The 18,532-nt window shown below is 55.9% G+C and overlaps 1 protein-coding gene across 7 annotated transcripts in view; it reads right to left on the bottom strand.

The window, feature by feature from the left end:
- The window catches only part of LDB3 (LIM domain binding 3), a 60,661-nt gene extending 43,159 nt beyond the window's left edge, over positions 1 to 17,502 (bottom strand). The window contains exons 1-6 of one of the 7 annotated variants that reach the window (XM_047759987.1): positions 17,358 to 17,464; positions 17,147 to 17,262; positions 7,402 to 7,553; positions 6,850 to 6,925; positions 5,119 to 5,486; positions 473 to 676 (exon numbers count right to left, since the gene is read on the bottom strand). In XM_047759987.1, coding sequence (XP_047615943.1) covers positions 473 to 676; positions 5,119 to 5,486; positions 6,850 to 6,925; positions 7,402 to 7,553; positions 17,147 to 17,239 — 893 coding nt within the window. In that variant the 5' untranslated portion in view covers positions 17,240 to 17,262; positions 17,358 to 17,464. Of the gene's footprint in view, positions 1 to 472; positions 677 to 1,792; positions 1,816 to 5,118; positions 5,487 to 6,849; positions 6,926 to 7,401; positions 7,554 to 17,146; positions 17,263 to 17,345 lie in introns of all 7 variants that reach the window. The other 6 variants (XM_047759981.1, XM_047759982.1, XM_047759984.1 and 3 more) reach the window with 6 other exon arrangements.
- Positions 17,503 to 18,532: the final 1,030 nt, after the last annotated feature.

Here is an 18,532-nt window from a genome sequence, read left to right as displayed (position 1 = left end):
CCAAACAAGAAACTCAATCATGTAGTTGCCTTGCTCCCATCATTAGAAGAAAGCAGCAAAACCTCCCCCAAAGAATGACTTATTTGGGAAAAGCTGGGGTTTCCAGAATGTGACTGACCCTCTTTAAGAATTCCGGAAGTCTTTTTCTAAACCAGCCCCCTCATGAATCCCGGGAAAATACAGAAGCTGTGAAAAGCACTTGGAAGAACCACCATGTTCTGCACTTCTCCACCTTTCTCCTAAAGCTGACCGTGAGATTGATTTTGAAGAGAACACCACATTCCGAAGGCCCAGGCAAAGGCTAGCTCTCCCCCAAGGGTTTTGCCCTGAGAGGCTCAAGACAAGGGAGGAAAGCTGGTCCCGATGCGATGCCTACAGTCTCTGATGACGATGGCGCCAAGCAGTCTGGTGCCCTCCGTGGTGACGAGGCAGCGGAGGTGATAAGTGCTGGTGGAGGAGAAGACGCGCTTACCCACTGAAGTCACTGCCCTGGGCCTGGGCCTGCCCAGCGATGGCATCCATGATGGCGTCCTGGGAGTACATGCTGATGGGCGTGTTGTACTGCGCGTGGATGATGGTGGCCTTGCCACCCAGCCCCTTCACCTCAATGGGCTTGTGGGTCGACAGGGCCGAGTCCTTCAGGGCGCTGGGGTTGAAGCGTTCCTGGTAGTCGGCGCTGGGGGGATGGGAGCATGGAAGGGGAGCAGGGGGGTAGGGGAGCGAGAGAGAGAGAGAGGTTGGAAGGCGAGAAGGGCAACGGCGGTGTTACTTGGGTCAAGTTGAGGGCTTATAGTGGAGGATGTGGAGTGAGATCTCCCAAAGCCTCATCCCAGGTGGCTGGCTACCTGAGTCCCCTCGCCCGCGGCCCCTCCCCCGCCAACGACGTGGGCCGGCTGGGTCTGGTCAGGAAAATCATTGTATCCTCCCCAGAGCCCTTCGCGAAAGGTTTTTCTTGGCCATGTCTTCTTTCCCAGATACCTGGAGGCCCCAGCTCACCCTGAGCTACCTCTCAGGGTCAGCAGGGGGCGCCAGGCTTTGAGAGTTCTCCCACCACACCCGCCGGGGAAGCAGAGACAGAAAGGGTTGGGGAGAGGGATGGGGGTGGGATTAGGGGACAGGAGCTGAGCCACATGTGAGAGGCAGCGGCAGCCCAAGCCGAGTCCAGAGCGCTCCCAAAGGCCAGAAGCAGCCCCACTGGGCACCCACGGCGATCCTGAGCTTGGTTTCTCCACGAAGGGGCTCATCCTGCTGGCCACCCCCTGGGTGGCCTGGGGCTCTGCTCCTCCAGATGCTTCAGTGCAGGTGCTTCTTCCTCAGAGCAGGGGCTCAGGCTCCTCCAAGTCCCATTTGCTGGGTGGTCCGCCAGTCTTTCGGCATCCAGGCTTCCCCCTCCAACAGGTAAGTGCGCTCCTCAGGCAAAGACGAAGTCAGGCACAGCCTTTCTGAGGGGTCTGGCCAGGCCTGAGATGTCTTCCGGAACCCATTTCAGCAGGATGCTCCACCAACTGCCCACCAGAGCCAGCCTGCTGTCTTAAGCAGCCACAGCAGAAATTGGGAGCAAAATGGCCGGGGGCATCAGAGGGAGCCCTAGCACCCCACCCCAACGTCTCCACTCCTTACTCACAGCTTCACACACATGCAGGCTCACTCAGGGACACAAATGCACCCCCACTCACGCATGCACACACATACACATGCTGACACAGGCGCCCACTGTCCAGACCCCCAGACACGCGGAGGCATGCTGGGATAGGCACGCAAGCGCACACACATGCTTTCCCTTGATACTAACTTGGCTGGAGAGTTGGCTACCACCTAGGGAGGAGAGAAAGAGCAAAGAATTCAGAGCTATCAGAGTGAGCTCCTGCCAAAGGGTTTGAACAAAGCGGTCCTCCGATTGGCCATTGTGGTGGCAGAGCCCAGACTGGCACTGGGTAAGGAGAGTGCAGAGTGAGAAAGGAGAAGAGCTCAGAGTCGCAATCACAGCCTCTCAGGTTGGGTCAGAGATGCCAACTGCAGTGTTTCCCCCAGGTAGGTCCACAGTATCCAAAGCTTTGCCAGGGAATATAGCATTTTCTGTCTTCATGGGCACTCATTTACTCTGTACATGAATCTCCCACATACAACCTGGCTATATACTCCAGGATAGGAGGCCAGAGATCGAGACAGGATCAGCTATGGCTGCTTCAGGGACAGCCAAGGCCCCAAGTGCCTCCTGGCCAGGCAGCAGCTCTGCACTTACACTTGTTCAATGAGGGGCAGCTCTGGCAGGCTGGAGGAGTGGGGAGGCTTGAGAGAAATGTGAATCTAAGGCTTATTGCAGAAAGCCCCCAGCCAAGGCAGCCCAGCTTGGACACTACAAAAGAGACCCTACCCTCACTCTTATCTGAGAACCAGCCACCTGGAGCATCTTCTCCTTGAGGGCAGCACTGCCTGTATTATGTTTCTTATTTTTTATTTTATTATTATTATTATTATTATTATTATTATTATTATTATTATTTTTGCTTTTTAGGGCCGCACCTGCGGCATACGGAGGTTCCCATATGGGTCAAATCCGAGCTACAGCTTCTGGCCTACGCCTCAGCCACAGCAACCCAGGATCCGAGCTGTGTCTGTGACCAACACCAGATCTTTAACTCACTGATCAAGGCCAGGGATTGAACCCAAGACCTCATGGTTCCTAGTCGAATTTCTTTGCGCTGTGCGATGTTTCTTTAAATGCAAATTCCTTTCAGTGGCAGATCCTGTCAGGAACCCCAGGAGAGAATAGTGCGGAAAGTGGTTTCCCTGCCCCCTACTCTGCCACCTTCCCAGATCTGACCACTCTGGCCTCTGGCTGCAAGAGCCTGGCCTGGCCCTCGTCATCCCTTGGCCAGGACCCTGGGGTCCGTGCCAAAGTCAGGGAGACCCCCCAGTCCCAGGCCCAACCATGACTCAGAGCTGATAAAATTCCTTCTGTCCTCTCAGGCTCAAAATAGCTGCAAGTGGAGCTATATTAGGAAAGGGCCAGCACAGATCTCCCATTCCTTCTCCATTTTTGGCCAGTGCTGACAGCTGCAGGGTCAGCTCTTGCCCTGACCAGCGCAGTGCCCCCTGTAGAGGGCAGTGTTGGCCTCAGGGGCCTCTGCCCTTCCCTACCCCAGTAGCCAGCTCCTTCTTTGGCCTTGATTCCTGCCCCCTGCTTAGCTTCCCACTGAGGACTTGGAGGCTGAGATGCCCAAAGTAGTCACAACTCGAGAAGGAGCCAGCACTCAGGTCTTGGGAGAATAAGCCAAAGATGTAAGACCCACCCAGGGGGCCCCTAGCCCTTCCTGGCCTGAAGGACACTGCCCTTCAGTACCAGCCCCAGAGGGGATAAGGAGAAGGGGGCTACAGGCCTGGCTGTTCTTGTACCGTGTCTGTTCCTCCCCAAAGGACTCAAGCTGCCAAGGAATCACCTTGCAAGCTGCTCAGAGAGAGTAAGGACCTTCCTTTAGGAGCCTGATGGGACTGAGTTCAAATCCTGACCCTACCTCTTCCTAGCACTGTGACTGTGGCCAAGTTGCCCAGCTGCCTTAGCCAGTCTCCTCATTCGTAAAGTCAAGATGGTGGAACCTACCAGACTAAACAGAATCCTGAGTGTAAAGCCCTCAGCATGAGTTAAGTGTTGGATGAACAGACATCGGGATTAGCATTTGCCAAGCCTGTTTCTCATGAGCAGTTAAGACACTTTGCAGGGGTGGTGGCCTCAGCCCCCAGCTGGCCAGGATCAGAGGCTCCGTCCTTCCTGCGGGGACTGCAGCTTCAGCCCTCACTTTGGATGAAGTATGCACGGCACCACACTCCCTCTCTAGCCCATCTTCCCTTCAGATAAACTGTTGGACCCTGCCACTCTGAGTGTCAAGAGAGACAGTTAACCAGCTCCCAGTATCAATTGAGGGCTCAGTGAGAGGAGACCCTACCATCACTGCAGGTGGGCCTCTTGGTGGTCCAGGTCCACTAGAGTCTGACCTCCCTGCTCAGGAAGAGCTCTCAGTCCATCTAAAGTAGGAGTAGGAGTTCATTTCTACTCTGCCGTTCCCTAAGCTTTCTGCAGAAGCTTCTTGCTGGAAAAAACTTGGAGGTACAAGGCTTTGCCACCTTGGTGGAAGGAAGCCAGGGTCCAAGTGCTCAGACTGAGGAGTTCCCAGCCTTACTCAGGATCCCAGAAAGATCTAGGGGATCTGAGAAAGCTGGGGATCCCCAGGGGAGCAGTGAGCGAGTAGAGCACAGGTACCTTCTGTGACAAGGTCAAAGAAAGGGTGTGCGTTTCGATCAGACTGACCCAGATGGCGATGCTGACTCATCTGTTTACCTGCTGTGTGACTCTAGGCAATGATGACCGAGAGCACGTAGTGAGTGTGCCAGAACTGAGCTCAGCGCTGCACACATGTTGTCACCTTCATTCCTCCCCATAATCCTGAGACACGAATAGTCTCATGGAAGATCCCTGAACCCCTAACTGCTGGGCCATATTGCCTTGACTCAGCCCACTCTGCCTCTAGCACAGAGACAATTACACCCATTGCATGGGGCTGGGGAGAAGTTACAGTGAGATAACAAATGTGGACGGCTTGCAAGGTAATAATGTGCTCTGCTTGGAGGTTCCCTTCCCTCAACCCCTCCATGAGGCCCACCTCCTCCAAGCAGCCTTCCCAGACCACTGCCAGCCTCCCACCTCTCAGAGCTTTCAGAGGGATGGGGAGCAGTCTGTCCCCTTGCCCCAGAGTTCCTGGAAGTAGCAAGCTTTGTCTTTTCCTAGGGGTGACCTGATATGAAAATTTTAGGAATCAGAGTCTCTTGCATTCGGGTCCAGCTCTGCTACTTAGTAGCTGGACAGCTGGACAACTCTGAGCCTCAGTTTCCCTCTCTGCAAAATCTGACCCATCACCCCCACTTGTGTAAAGCAACGATGCGCCCAGCTCACGGCAAACGTCGATAGGATTACTACTCTCACTGCTCTTGCCTGTGCTGCCTCATGGGCTTGGGGCTGGCTGGAATCAGTTCCTTGCTTTGACCACCTGACCAGGCCTCTATGAGCACTGAGGACCCAGGTGGCCCCAGACCACCAGCGGAGAGCTGTGCGCCATTACCTACCCTCCTAGGAGTCCGGCACCTGAGGCCTTCCCTCGGAGGCTCATCTGATACATCTGAGCCATCTCCCTCAGGGTCTCTGCTGAGTACAGGCCAATGGGGTTGTTATACTGCCTTGGCTGGCTCGAGCCCAGCGGGCCTTTCAGGCTGAGTGAGTCCAGGGCCCCCTTCAGGCTGGTCTTGGCCCCCGGGCTGCCCCGTGGAGGGCCGAGGTCAGAGGCCTCCGTGTGTGAGGAGAAGACGGAGGTCTGGGAGAAGGAGGAGCTAAAGGTCAGCCCATGCTCCGGGGTGCCTGGGGTGCCCGGGCTGGCCCTCGCCTCGGGGTGGGGGCTGGGTGCTGCCAGGCTGCTGTTGGCGTCCAGAGCAGGGTCCTGGCTCAGGGCAGCGCCATGCAGGGGAGAGAGAAGAGAGCAGTTAGAGGCCACGCCCATCCCAGCACTTCTGAATGGACCTGAAACAGAAGGGTTAGTGTGAGCACCCAGCAGCCCGCCACCCTGCAGCCTGCAGCCCGCTGCACCAAGCTCAGGAGGGACAAACAAGACACCTGGAAGAGAAGGGTTTTGTCAGAAAGAGCAGGGGAGACACACAGCTCCTGGCCCTGAAGCTGTCATCCACCTGGACAAAGCCCCACAAAGAAAACTAGGCCAAGCCAGCTTGCCTGCAGGGCTTGAGGAGTGGAAGTAGGGGGGGGGGGTCCTCAGGGAACTGGAGGGAGCCCCCTCCATCCTTCCTCTATTTTCCCTTCCCCTCAGTGGGGGCACCTAATGAGCACAGCCCCACCTCCTGCTCTGCTGACCCCACATGGCCCTTCTGGGCTGGTGGTGAACAGGCAGAGTAGAGGTACAGGAGGGGAAACTGAGGAAGGAGGGTGGCTGACACTTGACTCCCAGAGTCTGCCTCTGTAGTTTCTTCCAAGCAGCCCTCTGCCCACTCCCCCAATATGTCACCCACCCCAAACCCCCAGCATCCTCTTCTTGTCCCCTCCCCACCCTGCCCACTCTGCCTCATCAGACACACTGGGTCAGAGGTCATGCAGGGAGGGATGGAGAGCAGTAGGGGGTGTTCTCCTATAGGGGTGGTAGGGTGGACCTTGCATGGTCTGGGTCCCTCGGGGTTGAGCTGCTTAAAAAGAGCTGGGCAGGGGCCTGGGCCGGGGATGAGGGGTGTCTGCTCCTGTGCCTGCCTCTTGGCTGCAGCAGCACTTCTGAGTGTGGTCTAAGGGTGTGCAACTGAGAAGAGAAAGGGAAACTAGAGGGAAAGATCCTGTGACAGAGGAGAAACCCCGAGGGCCCACAGGACCCCTATGCCTGGAAGCTCCTCCTGAGGGAGTCAGCTCAGAGTGGGGCCTCAACTTTCATGCCACAGTCACCCCTCTCCCTAGTGCCCTCAGGAGGATGAGGGTCAGAGCCTCTGGACACTTGTCCCTACTTAGCTGGGAGGATGGTCCCTCTCCTGAAGACACCACTGCCTAAGCTGATTTTCCATTAGCCCAGCCAGGCCCAGGGTATTAGCTAAACACCCAGGCAGGCACTTCCATACTCAGCATTTCATGGGGGCTCAAACACCTCCTGCCCCACTTCCCTGGTGTCAGCCACTGAGGGGCAGGGCTGGGGCAGGGCTAATCCTACCACCTTGCCTGAGTCAGACCAGCTGAGAGTCAGACAGGCAGACCAGGGGCAGCACTCTAGGAATCATGGCCAAGAGTGGAGCCCACCACCCACGGTCAGCACCTACCTTCTGGTGGGGAATCACCGGCAGAGGGGACTGGATTGGTGGCGCTGCCGTGGAAATGGGAATGGGACGCTTTGACCTGGAAAAACCAGAAATGGGATCAGGTGAAGCCAATTGCCACTGGGACCAGGAGCTCCTGCTTGGGCGGGGCTGGTGAGAGGAGAACATCTGAAACCCAGGGATCCAGGGTGCCTCCAGAAAGGGCTTGGGCCTGACCAGCATAGAGTAGTCATAGCTCTGGGGTACTCTGCAGCCACGGGCCTCTGCTAAGTCCACAGGAGGCTGGCTGGGCACAGATGAGGCAGAGAGGACCCTGACTTCCAGGCCCCAATGCCCACATACCAGCAGCAGCATGACCCACCCTCTCTGAGCCTTATCTGTATACTGAGGCACAGACGTGGCAGGTGCTTGATGACTGGGGCCTGTCCTTGCTCTGGTCCACTTCCCTGTATGGTCCCTTGGCACCAGGCTGGGCCTCTGCTGGACACCTTCTCTCTTGGGCCCCTGGTGCCCATGCCCAGCCTCCACCCCTTGCTCTGGAGAGCTCCCACCTACTTCTGCAGCGTGAGACTCAGGTTGTAGCTGGCAGACTTGATCTTGTTCTGGGCCTCCAGGTGGGTCATGGTATCTGTGTTGACGCCATCAATGGCCACCACGAGGTCACCCTGGCTAAGCTGGGACTGGGCAGCCTTGCTGCCCGGTGTGATCTGAGAGGAAAGCAGATGGGGGATGAGCATAAGAAGAGTGACCTAAGTATGGGCTAGCCCTCAGGGAAGAGTCACCTGGGATGATCCAGTAGAGATCTGCTATTTTATCTTTCATTCATTATGGCTACCAAGCCTGCTTCCTCTTCCTGGCACACAGGTACCACATTTCAGACTGCTTTGTATCTGAATGCATCTATGAGACTAGCTGTGGTCAGTGGAATGTGAGTGGAAGCAATGCACACCACTTCCAGGTCTGTCCCAGGTAACCATCTTGCCATCCTGCACTCTGTCTGCTTGTCAGCTGACTGGATACAAAGGACCCAGAGGAGGACAGCCAAGCCATTAATTGGAAGGGACCTGGATCCTGGAGTCACTGTGTGGAGGAGAGATGACTGGGGAGCACCAAAGTGAATGTTGCATGAATGAAAAATAAACTTTTCTGTGCTAAGCCATTGAGATCTGGGGGCTGTTTGTTACACCAGTTAGCCTCCTATGAAATCCACGTACCCTGAAAATACATGGCGCACTTCTCAGGCTCCAGAGGAACTCAGCAGCTGCTAAGAATCAGTACCACTGCAGAGATGCTGCCAGGCCAGCAAGCAGGCCAAATGTACCCTCACAAAAGCATTGCAGTGTAAGTGCCTAGTGCTACCACGGCGAGTGTGCAGAGAGGGCTGGCAGAGCTGTCAACCCTGCCCCATGTCCCAGATGACCTAGGAGCAAGGTCATCTGGGACATGGGGCAGGGTTCAGTGCTATGCGGTTGGCTTCATACTTCCAGAAGGGGAGGTGTTGATGTGGAGGCCAGTTCCCAAATCTTGCACCCTAGTGACATTATAGGATGTTAGAGTCTAGGGGCCCTATCCCTAGTGTGATCATACACAGTGCCATGGATATGCCATCCCAATAACCACCCAATGCAATGTCAGGAAGGCCACACTCCCAGGGACATTACTTGGGATGCTGAGATGGTTCAGATTTCACTCCCAATGACATCATGCACAGTGCCAAATTCTGCATGTCCAGCCCCCAAATAGCACCCCGAATGCCATGTTGGCCTGCCCTGCAGTGACAGTCCATGAAATGCAGAATTCTGGAGGGCTTAGTAACATCACCTAAACTAGCTTGATGGCTGGCCTCTAAGGACATCAGGTGGAATAATGTAGCCCTGCCCCTAAAGGTGTCTCATGGGAGACTCTGGCTCCATCCCTGTGATGTTACGTGGAATACTATGCAAGCCCCACCCCCTGATGACATCACATAGAATGAATTTATAACCCCATTACATCACGTGGAAGCCCCCCATGACATCACATGGGATGCCAGGCAGGCCTTGCCCCAAGTGACATCATAGGAAAGAGGAGCCCCAGGGAGTCAACCCCGCCAAGCTGTGCCTGGAGGGTGTCTCTTGGCTTTTCTTCCCCAACATGCCCACCAGCCAGTCCTCCTGGCTTCTCTGGGCACATCCTTCCTGGCTATACCCCAGGGACAAGGCTGGCTCCTAATGCTGGCAGAAGCCATTTTCTGGCCAAGGCTTGGGGACCATCCTAGAAGGAGCCCAGAGAGGACCCAGGGATAATCCCACACCCTGGGTGCCAACTCTAGGTGGGCCTCTGGCCAGACTCAGGCTCTCAGACATGGATGGAAACCTCCTGCCAGGGGACTCTCAGGGAATTGCCATCCTAATCAAGGCCCTATAGTCACCAGCCTCCAGGCCCTTCTCAGATGGCTCTGCAGGGTGGGTGGGAACACAAGTGCCAATCTAGTGAAAATAGCAAGACCAGGAGAGCTCTTGCCAATTGCTGTTGATCCATCATTTCAGCCCCAGAAACTGTGGCACCTTCTTAAGCACTGGCCGGCTTGCGCCCAGGGCAGCCTCCCCACCACCCCCAGAATCTGCTGAGATGAGGCAAGGACAATAGGGAAACAAATGCCTCAAAGGTCAGGAAGCCACACTGTCTGGTTTGCCAAGGCCAGCCTACTCTCCAGGCTCCTTCAGGGGCATCTTAGAACTGCTTGGGCCACCTCAAAACACATGTTACCTTTATTCCCAAATCAATCTGTGAATGACAGGAGTGTGCTGTCTCCTTTGATTTAAGTGGTTGAACAAAGAGTAACAAACAACAAAGAAAAGCACAATACTTTCTAGACTGAGAGAGGACTCCTAAGGGCAAGCTGAGCACCCAGCCAGGCCTGTCCTACATAAAATCACCTTTGCCTACACCTAGCTTCACATTTGGGCCTCCGCTCTTCCTGGCATTTTATTATAGACACTTCAAAAATAGAAAAGGCAGAACAAATTCTATAGAATGAATACTCACCACCAAGCGTCTGATACAGCATTTCGCTCTACTTGCTGGTCACGTGTCTGTCCCTCTCTCCATCCATCAATCCATCATATGTTTGAAGTGTTGCAGAGAAAATAGCAGACACCAGTCTGCTTTCATTCAGGGGGAACTGTGCAAAGCTTCTGCTGTCCTATTGGACTGCCCTTGGGGCTCCCCACAGCAGGACACCCCCATGTCAGGACTCTCCAACCAGGGTCTCCCAGATGCATCTAAGCATCTGCAGAGAAGGAGGCCATCAGCCTGTGGCAGGGAACTCCTGGGCAGGGCAGCCACAGACCCCAGATGAAGGGCGGGCCTCATGCCTGCTAGGGGGATGCCTGCCAGCCAGGACCAGAGCTGTGTCCAGAAGATCATGGATAAAGTGTGAACAAGGACACCAGAAAGACATCCAAGAGAGGCTGGGGCCAGATAGCTAGGGCAAACCACGGCATCATCTGGCATGTCCTCCCTTTGGAGCTGCCTTGAGGACATATTTCTCCCAGGCATGGGCTAGCTAACACCATACCTTCCCCTTGCCTGGCCCTGGCTGGCTCCCCCTCATCCTCAGGTATAAGGTGAGGAGATCCTGTTCCCAGGGAAGAGCCCAGCCTCCCCTGGGGTCTGGTCAATAGCCAAACTCCCTGAGGAGAGCCGCCAAGCTGGCTCCAGCCTGCCCCTGGCGCCTCTTCCCGCACCTGTGCCTCCTCGTCAAGGCTCAGCTGGCTTGGCCTTTGGCTGCCCTGGGCAGGGCCCAAGACCCCTCCGGGTGGAGGATGGAGGGCTCTACAAGCCTCTTGTAGGGAGACACTCTGCTAATTCTGCCCCAGTCTCCTTAGAGAAGGAGGCCAGATGGGGCAGGGACCCTAAGGAGGCTGCCCCTCAGCTCCCCTCAAGGGCCATCAGATCCTCTCCCCCCTCCTCAGAAGCAGCCTGCCTGGCAGAAGGGTTGGGCCACCCTTGGACCCTTGACCTGTGCCCTGGGCTTGTGAAGAGTGCAGTCCAGGCATGAGGCAGCCACGCATCTCTCATCTGACTCCCTAGTCCCCTCCCTCTGCTTTCCTTGTCCCAGAAAAGACCCAGAGCTGCTAAATCCTTTGAGGATTTTTTTTTTTCTTTAAAGTCTTTGGAGCATTTGAAAAACTCTTTGTAAGTTTCGTTTACTTCACTTTTCAGCCTTCTGCTGTCACCAGCCACCTCTCAATGGGGAACCCTGCCATGGGACAAGCTCCAGAATAGAGGTCCTGAATCAGAAGCCCCTAGGACAGGCTCTAGGTGTTTGGGGGCCAAGATTGCCACCTGGCCCATAGGCCTCCTTGCTGGGCTGTGGTTTAGGGCACCCCAGAGGGGACACAGGGATAAGTGATGCCATTAAATAGGGTATTATAGAAGGACAGCGCAGAGCTGAGAAAGTTTCAGGGAAGCTCCCCATCAAGGAGCCACAGGTGCTGTCCCCCGCCCCCCAGCCCCTTTCCCTTCCCCTGGGAGGTGCTAGGAGACTTCAGCCCCCGGCTCCATGGGAAACAAGATTTGGAGCTGGCAAAGAGAGGTATGTGAGGTGTCAGCCCCAACTGATCAGTCGTGAGCCAGCCTCCTGTCCCTGAGCATCAGCTGACCCCTCCAGGGACAGGAGAAAAGTTCTATCCAGTGTCCCAGGAAAGCAAGGTCCCAATGGGGCTCAGGCAAACCTGTGTGGTTAGGCTCCTTTCTCCAGCTCCCTGGGAACAGAGGGGACTCCTGGGTTCTGCGCTGGCCATCACTCCCAGTGCTTAATACCAGCCAGGCCCCTCCTTCCTCTCCCTCTAGATCTGCCAGTGTCGGTGTGGCAAGGGACAGGGGACAAGGGCAGGTGGTGGGTGCTGTGCCCTGTGCAACTTTCAGCATCTCCTCCTGACCCTCCCAGGCTGACACCCCAGGGGATTTTCATGTACCCTTAAGTGCATTTTACAGTGTATGATTAAATTACTGTCAGGCCTTGTTCTGCTCCCTTCCCATCTGGCCTCCCCTGGGGCCTTGCTCTATCTCTCACTCTCTCACTGGAACCCTTTGTCTTCCCGTGGCCCCATTCGCCAACCCCACCCTGGCTAATAAAAAAACCAGAGTCTTATCTATGCTCAAAAAGCCTCTTCTTACACAGAGGATTTTAGGGCAGTGAAAACACCCTCTATGATATTATAACGGTGCATACAGGTTAAAAAATTAAAAAAACAGTGGTCCAGGGAGTTCCCGTCGTGGTGCAGTGGTTAACGAATCCGACTAGGAACCATGAGGTTGAGGGTTCGGTCCCTGCCCTTGCTCAGTGGGTTAACGATCCGGCGTTGCCGTGAGCTGTGGTGTAGGTTGCAGACGCGGCTCGGATCCTGCGTTGCTGTGGCTCTGGCGTAGGCCGGTGGCTACAGCTCCGATTCGACCCCTAGCCTGGGAACCCCCATATGCCGAGGGAGCGGCCCAAGAAATAGCGACAACAACAACAACAACAACAACAACAACAAAAAAAAAGACAAAAGACAAAAAAAAAAAACAAAAAACAAAAAACAGTGGTCCAAAACCAAAGAATGTACGACACCAAGAGTGAGCCCTAGTGTAAATTATGGGCTCTGGGTGATAATGCTGTGTCAGTGTAGGTTTTTCAGTGGTACCAAATGTACACTCTGGGAGTTCCTGTCGTGGCTCAGTGGAAACGAATCTGACTAGTATCCATGAGGATGCAGGTTCAATCCCTGGCCTCATTCAGTGGGTTAAGGATCCGGTGTTGCTGTGAGCTGTGGCATATGTCACAGACAAGGCTGGGATCTGGCGTTGCTGTGGCTGTGGTGTAGGCTAGTGGCTGTAGCTCCGATTGGACCCCTAGCCTGGGAACCTCCATATGCCGTGGGTGTGGTCCTAAAAAAAAAGACAAAAAAAAAAAAGTACACTCTAGTGGAGGATGCTGGTAATGGGGAAGACTGTGCATGATTAGGTGCAGGGAACATATGAGAAATCTCTCTACCTTCCTCTCAATGCTGCTGTGAGCCTGAAACCGCTCTAAAAAATTGTCTTTAAAAAAAAAAAGCACCTCTCCTTCCACCTTAGCTTCTCCAATTGGTTCCTGCCATGTTTCTCTCCTTTCTTCACCTCCAAGCTTCTCTAAGAAGTCATGAGTGGGTCTTGCCTCCATGATCTCCTGTCCCTCTCACATTAGCAGTCTGGCCTTGGCCCCCACCACTCCACACATACCTATGACCTCCCTGTGTCAAAGCCAGGGATCATTGGTCCCCTCTCTAGCTGGCCACATCCTTCCCTGGCCTTCTGAGTCTCTCTCTTCTCCTCTTGTCTCACAGTTCTATGCCCTGGTGGGTCCCCCAAAGCACTGGAACATGGCAGTATCTGCCTCATGCCACTTAGGATGGTTCCTGGGAAGAGGTGGAACTTGGCTTCAAAAGAGGTAAAGAAGCTGTGTTTGGGACTGGGAGGGCCCCAAGTGGGGGCCCTTGGCAATCATGGTAGCCCCTGAACAAGAGGGAGATTCAGGAACTAGGGAGACAATTGCCCTTGTCTTATGTCCTGGCCCAGGACCTTGGAGATCCCACTCCCTGGGACGCAGCCAGCCTCATGCCCACTCTGTTGAGGCCCTCCCTGGGTCAGGAGAGAAGAAGCTGGCTGGGAGGGGGCCTGGCCCAGGGATCTCTAAGGATGCCTTCCCCAGCAGTGGGTCTCTGTCCAGTTGTCTTCCCCATTCCTTTGTTTAGGAGGACCCTACAGCCCCACAGCAGCCCTCCGGAGTCTTGCCTGACCTTCAGCGTGGCTATAAACAGCATGGGCTGTCAGCACTGCTAGGCGCTGCCCAAGAAACAGCCTGGTGGCCATGAAATTCCAGGAATTGCCAGAGCAGTTGCCCCAGAATAGTCTCGGCCTGTCCTCCTTCCCCTCCCCAGGGACCCTCTGTCCTCTGTGTACCCACTGTAGCTAAGACAGTCTGACAAAGAGTGGAACTGAAAAGAGTGAAGGGGCAGAGGCCTCTGGGCTGGTGCCCCAGGTATGCCTGCCAGGCCAGCGGTGAGGCCATAGGGAATGGAGGCCTTGGAGCAGAGATAGGACCCCCTGGCTCCAGGCTCAGTTCCACCACACCCCCATCCTCACAAGCAGCCCCTGTGGAAAAAAACAGCTGTATTTTCACAAGTGCATGTAGAAAACACACCCATATGCCTGCTTTCACCAATGCACCATTCCCATTTTACAGATGAGAAAACTGAGGCTGAACAGGTGAATTGACTTTTCTAAGGTGACATGCCTATGACATGACAAACCAGCACATACTTCTCTGCCATAAAGTCTAAGGCTGCAACATGCACTAAGAGGCAAGGCCCCAGACCACGGGCCCCAGCCTTCTGCCTAACTGCTCCAAGGGTGGGGGCTGGGTTTTAAGCGGCTCCCTATTCAGCTCCTCCCACCCCTCCCCCACTTCCTGGAGAACCAGCTAGGGTCGGGGGAGGGTGGGGGTGAGAGGGCAGCTCATATTGCAGGCGCAGCCGCACCTGTCCAGGATAAATAAAGGCATTTCCCCTCCACCCTCTGAGCCTCTCTCCTGAACCCATTTCTCTGTTGGGGCTGCTAGTCCTCCATGGTTGACTCTGTGGGCAGGGTAAGGGGTATAAGAGCTACTACCCAGGCTGCAGGTGGCCAGCCTTCTTACAGGAGAAGCTATAGCCTGTGCCTGCAGCGGACAGGGGATGGCCCCACTCAGTGCTTTCCTACCAGTCCCTAGCCAAGGGGGGAGGAAGCAGGCATGGGAGTTAGGGGTACCAAGGACCCAGGAGCCCACGAGCAAGTCTGAGTCTCAGATTGCCCAGCTCTGAAGTGAGATGCCCTGCCTGCCTGACCCATCCCTCTGAGGATTTCAGTGCACGAGCTCAGGGGTGCCAGCCTCTGCTGAGAATGAGTAAGTCCTGCCTTTGCTTGGCCCCCTACTGTGGTATACCACTACTGCCCTGTTGCAAAGGCTCAGGCCCCAATGCCTGAGCATCTTTAGGCCCACCGTGGGAAGGGGTCATGGCTGCAGGGGAAATATAGTTCCTCCAGAGATCTCTGACCCTGCATCCCCTTAGGGGAAGAAGTTCCAGTGCAGAAGGACCTTGGGGGCTCCAGGAGGAAATGCGACAGCACTGCTGGAGGGCAGGGCCGGCCTTGCTGGGAGCACTGAGCCTGGGACACCCAAGCCCAGGCTATCAACAGCCCACTAGAGGACTTATCAAGAGTTCCAAGCCCTGGGAAGGAGCCAGTACCCAGTTCAGCTTTTTCCATGGCCTATATGCCCCCGATGCCCTGCCTGAGCTGTGGGATCTATTTTTAAAAGTACCCCCTAGTCGTTGGCTCTAGTATATCCCAATACACCCCCTGCCCACAGTGAGGACATTCTTCCTGCTGTCTAGCTTAAGGCCTCTGTGCTGCAATTTAAGCCCTGGACAGGCTTAAGCCAGGTGGCGCATAGACCCCGGATGAGGTAATAGGCTATCCTCAGAGACAGGAGGCTTATTTCCACCCAAGGGGGATGGGGCTGGGGGCAGCAGTAGGAGGCCTTAAGGATGGTGAGGCTTGGCAGGGATAGGGGAGGAATCTGGGCTCAGTGCCAGTTGTGGGAGGCTGGTGGACCCATGAGAGTGAAGGTGGATGGTCCTGTCTTGTGGAGGAAGGAGATCCACAACCAAGTGGGTGGGGAGTTGCACAGGGTTGCTGGGGCTGGGGGTGGGTGTGTCCAGCCCAAATGCCCATGTGTTACCATAGCATCAGGCAGAGGGTGTGAGTCTCCAGTTGTTCTTTTCATCTGGGACCCTGTGGTCTCCAGGATAGTGAGTGGGTCTGGAGCCTCAGGTTAGAATGAGCTAGACCTCCAGCAGAAGGATGGAGGGCAAGGCCGTTTTCCTGGACTGGAGCCTGGCCAGTGCTCCATCCCAGAGGAGTGTGGCCTCTATGGCCGTTGCCAGGCTGCCATAGTACCCCTGAGTGGGGCCTTCCTTCTGAGGGTCCCCAAATTATCCACATCAGGTTCCACAGCCAGGACTGTGCATCCAGTGGGGACAGTGGCTCCCTGCTCCCTCTGCCAACACCTTGTGGGCCTTCCCTGACTGCCCACCTCAGGGCCTCCTCGCCACCCTCCTCAACCCACCCTCAGGTGCAAAGCAAGTCTCCACTGCCCTGGAGAGGAAACTGTCTCCCTGTCTCCAGGTGGGCAGCAACCCAGACACCCTGCTCATCCATCACCCACCAGTGTCAGTCTGGGCCTTAGCCTGCACCCCTGTGCTCACACCAGCACTGCTGGGGCTCAGCCTCAGCATTCTCCCACCAGGGGATATTTTACAGTTCACAGGGAGCCTATGGGCCTTCAGTACCCCCTCCATTGGACTTCCCTTTACTTAACCAGTGTTGCCTGAGCACCTACTGTGTCCTAGGTACTGATCTAGGTATTGGGGACCCAGCAGTGGGTGAAACAAAGTCCCTTCTCACAGACAGCTTTCTCTCAAGCAGATCTAGCTTCCTCTCTGGACTTCAGTGTCTCTCGCTGGGCAACAGAGTTACTCAGACAATCTGCGAAGATCTGTGACTAATCCCAGACACTGCAGGTCACATGGGTGGACGTGGGGAACCAGATGTGAGACAGGTAGAGTAGCTGTAGGTGAATGGCTAGGGGCTTGAGCAGATGAGGAAGGCCCAGCTTCAAGCCAGCCAGAGGTCCCCAGCAGGCCCAGGAAGGCGGGGGGTGCGGGGGTGCGGCTGATATTTCAGTCTGGGATGGAGTGGGTGCGGGGGACAAGTCACCAGCCCAGCCGGGCTCCAAGCCCCAACAGCAGAGCAGCTGAGGTCAGCAGTCTGTCCATCACCTGCCTTCTCCGTGCTAGGAGCACTCTCTCCCCAAAGCAGCCAGGGAGATGCTCCAGGCTTGGCGGCTCCCTGAGCCCACCCTCCCAGAGAAGAGCTTAGGAAGGTACTATACTTTCTGTCCACCTGCCCTGGCCTGGCCTGCAAACTTGGCACTTCCCTCTCTGCTCAAAACACCAGCCACTTGCCCATGTTTCATAGTCCTAATAGGCCAGCCAACTCAGGTGGGCAATAGCTGTGGCCAAGACCAGGGGCCTGTGGCCACAGTATCCAGTTGGGTCCAGTCCCCACCCCCAGGCCAGGAAAGCATGCTCTGCTTTCCAAGAGCCTCAGGGAGGACAGACGGACAGACACATACACCCTCCTTTGAGCGTGCCCCGCCCCTGTGGGTGCCAGGCTGTGGACAGTGCACACTCACCCGGGAGATGGTGAGCGGCATGTTGAAGTCCTTGCCCCCCTGCAGACGGAAGCCCCAGGGCCCAGGCCCTGTCAGGGTCACGCTGTAGGACATGCTGGTGCTGACAGCGGCGGCCTCTGTGGACAAAGCGGGAAGAGTAGGGTGAGAGGACTTCAGAGACCCTGCCTCCCCAGCCCATACCTCAGTCCCTGCTCCTGACCCGCGGCCTTGCCTGCTCCGTCCCTTGCTGCCTGGCCAGGCTGTGTGGAGCTCCTGAGAGGCTCCTAAGAATAGCTGGGAATGAATGCCATCGACACTGATATCTGCCCTCTGCTGCGCCCATAAATGGACTGTAACCCTATACTGTGCCCGCCCGCCTGCAGCCTCCCAGCGGGTCCACTGTGACTCACACGGCTAATATAACCCCTAGGGAGGGGTGTCCAGCACCCGGCAGCCCCCAGAGGGCAGGAGAGGGGCCTGGCTGGGTTAGTGATAAAGCTCTCGCCTCCCTGCCCTCTTCCTCTTGCTTCCTCCGCCCTCTGGAGAGCCCAGACTCTACCCAGCTGTACCCAGCCCCTTGCCCAGAAGACCACGGATGAGCTTCCAAGGCCAGGGGCTTTGTGACCCAGGGCTTTGCTGCCCTGTGTTCCCTGGTGAGGACCCTGAAGTTGTCCCTTATCCAGGGTGGAGCCCTGGTGGTGGCTAGGACCAAGCTGAGCCTCTAGCTTGTGTGGACAGAGCTTCAGCTCCGGGCAAGGCCACGCCAGCTCTGAGGCCTTCACACCCTTATCCCCTCAGATCCCAAGAGGTTGCCACTTATCCTCTAGGAACCAGGGTCCAGAGAGATTAAGTGACTTCCTCAAGGTCACACAGGTAGTAGACCCAGGCCATGCTGGAGTCTGAGCTCATTGCTATGGGAACTTGTGCCAGATAACAGGCTCCCAGTGGCTACAGGCACCCTGTGATGCCTAAACCTGGCAGCAGGGGGCCCTGCCTGTATCCTCAGCAAAGGGTCTGAAAGCAGGTCTGGGGGAGGCCCACACCCCCCAGACCCTCTTGGGCCCAGCAGTTATTCCTGGCTCTCCTGTCTCATCTGTGCTCTGGAAAACTTGACAGCAGCATGGAAAGCTCCAGCTGCCAGTGTTGCACGCCAGGCCCTGGTGCCCTTTGCACCAGAATGGCAGGGGGCAGGGAGGAGGGGAGGAGAGGCCATTTGCTCAGCTGCTGGGACAAGGGGCCAGAAGGGGCAGGGAGGGGAAAGTGTGTGTGGTGTGTTCAGCCTGTAACCCAGAGACAGTGTGATGGGCCCCTTGGGATTCCTGCCAGTGTGGTCTTTGGGCAAAGATATGACCAGAAGCCCTTCCTCAGAAGAGACCTCAGACTGCACATGGTCTGGAGGTAGATCAA

This window comes from Phacochoerus africanus, chromosome 15 (genome assembly GCF_016906955.1).
Source record: "Phacochoerus africanus isolate WHEZ1 chromosome 15, ROS_Pafr_v1, whole genome shotgun sequence".
NCBI classification, from domain to species: Eukaryota; Metazoa; Chordata; class Mammalia; order Artiodactyla; family Suidae; genus Phacochoerus; species Phacochoerus africanus.
Note: the sequence above shows the minus strand (reverse complement) of the source record. Positions and strands in the feature narration are given on the sequence as shown.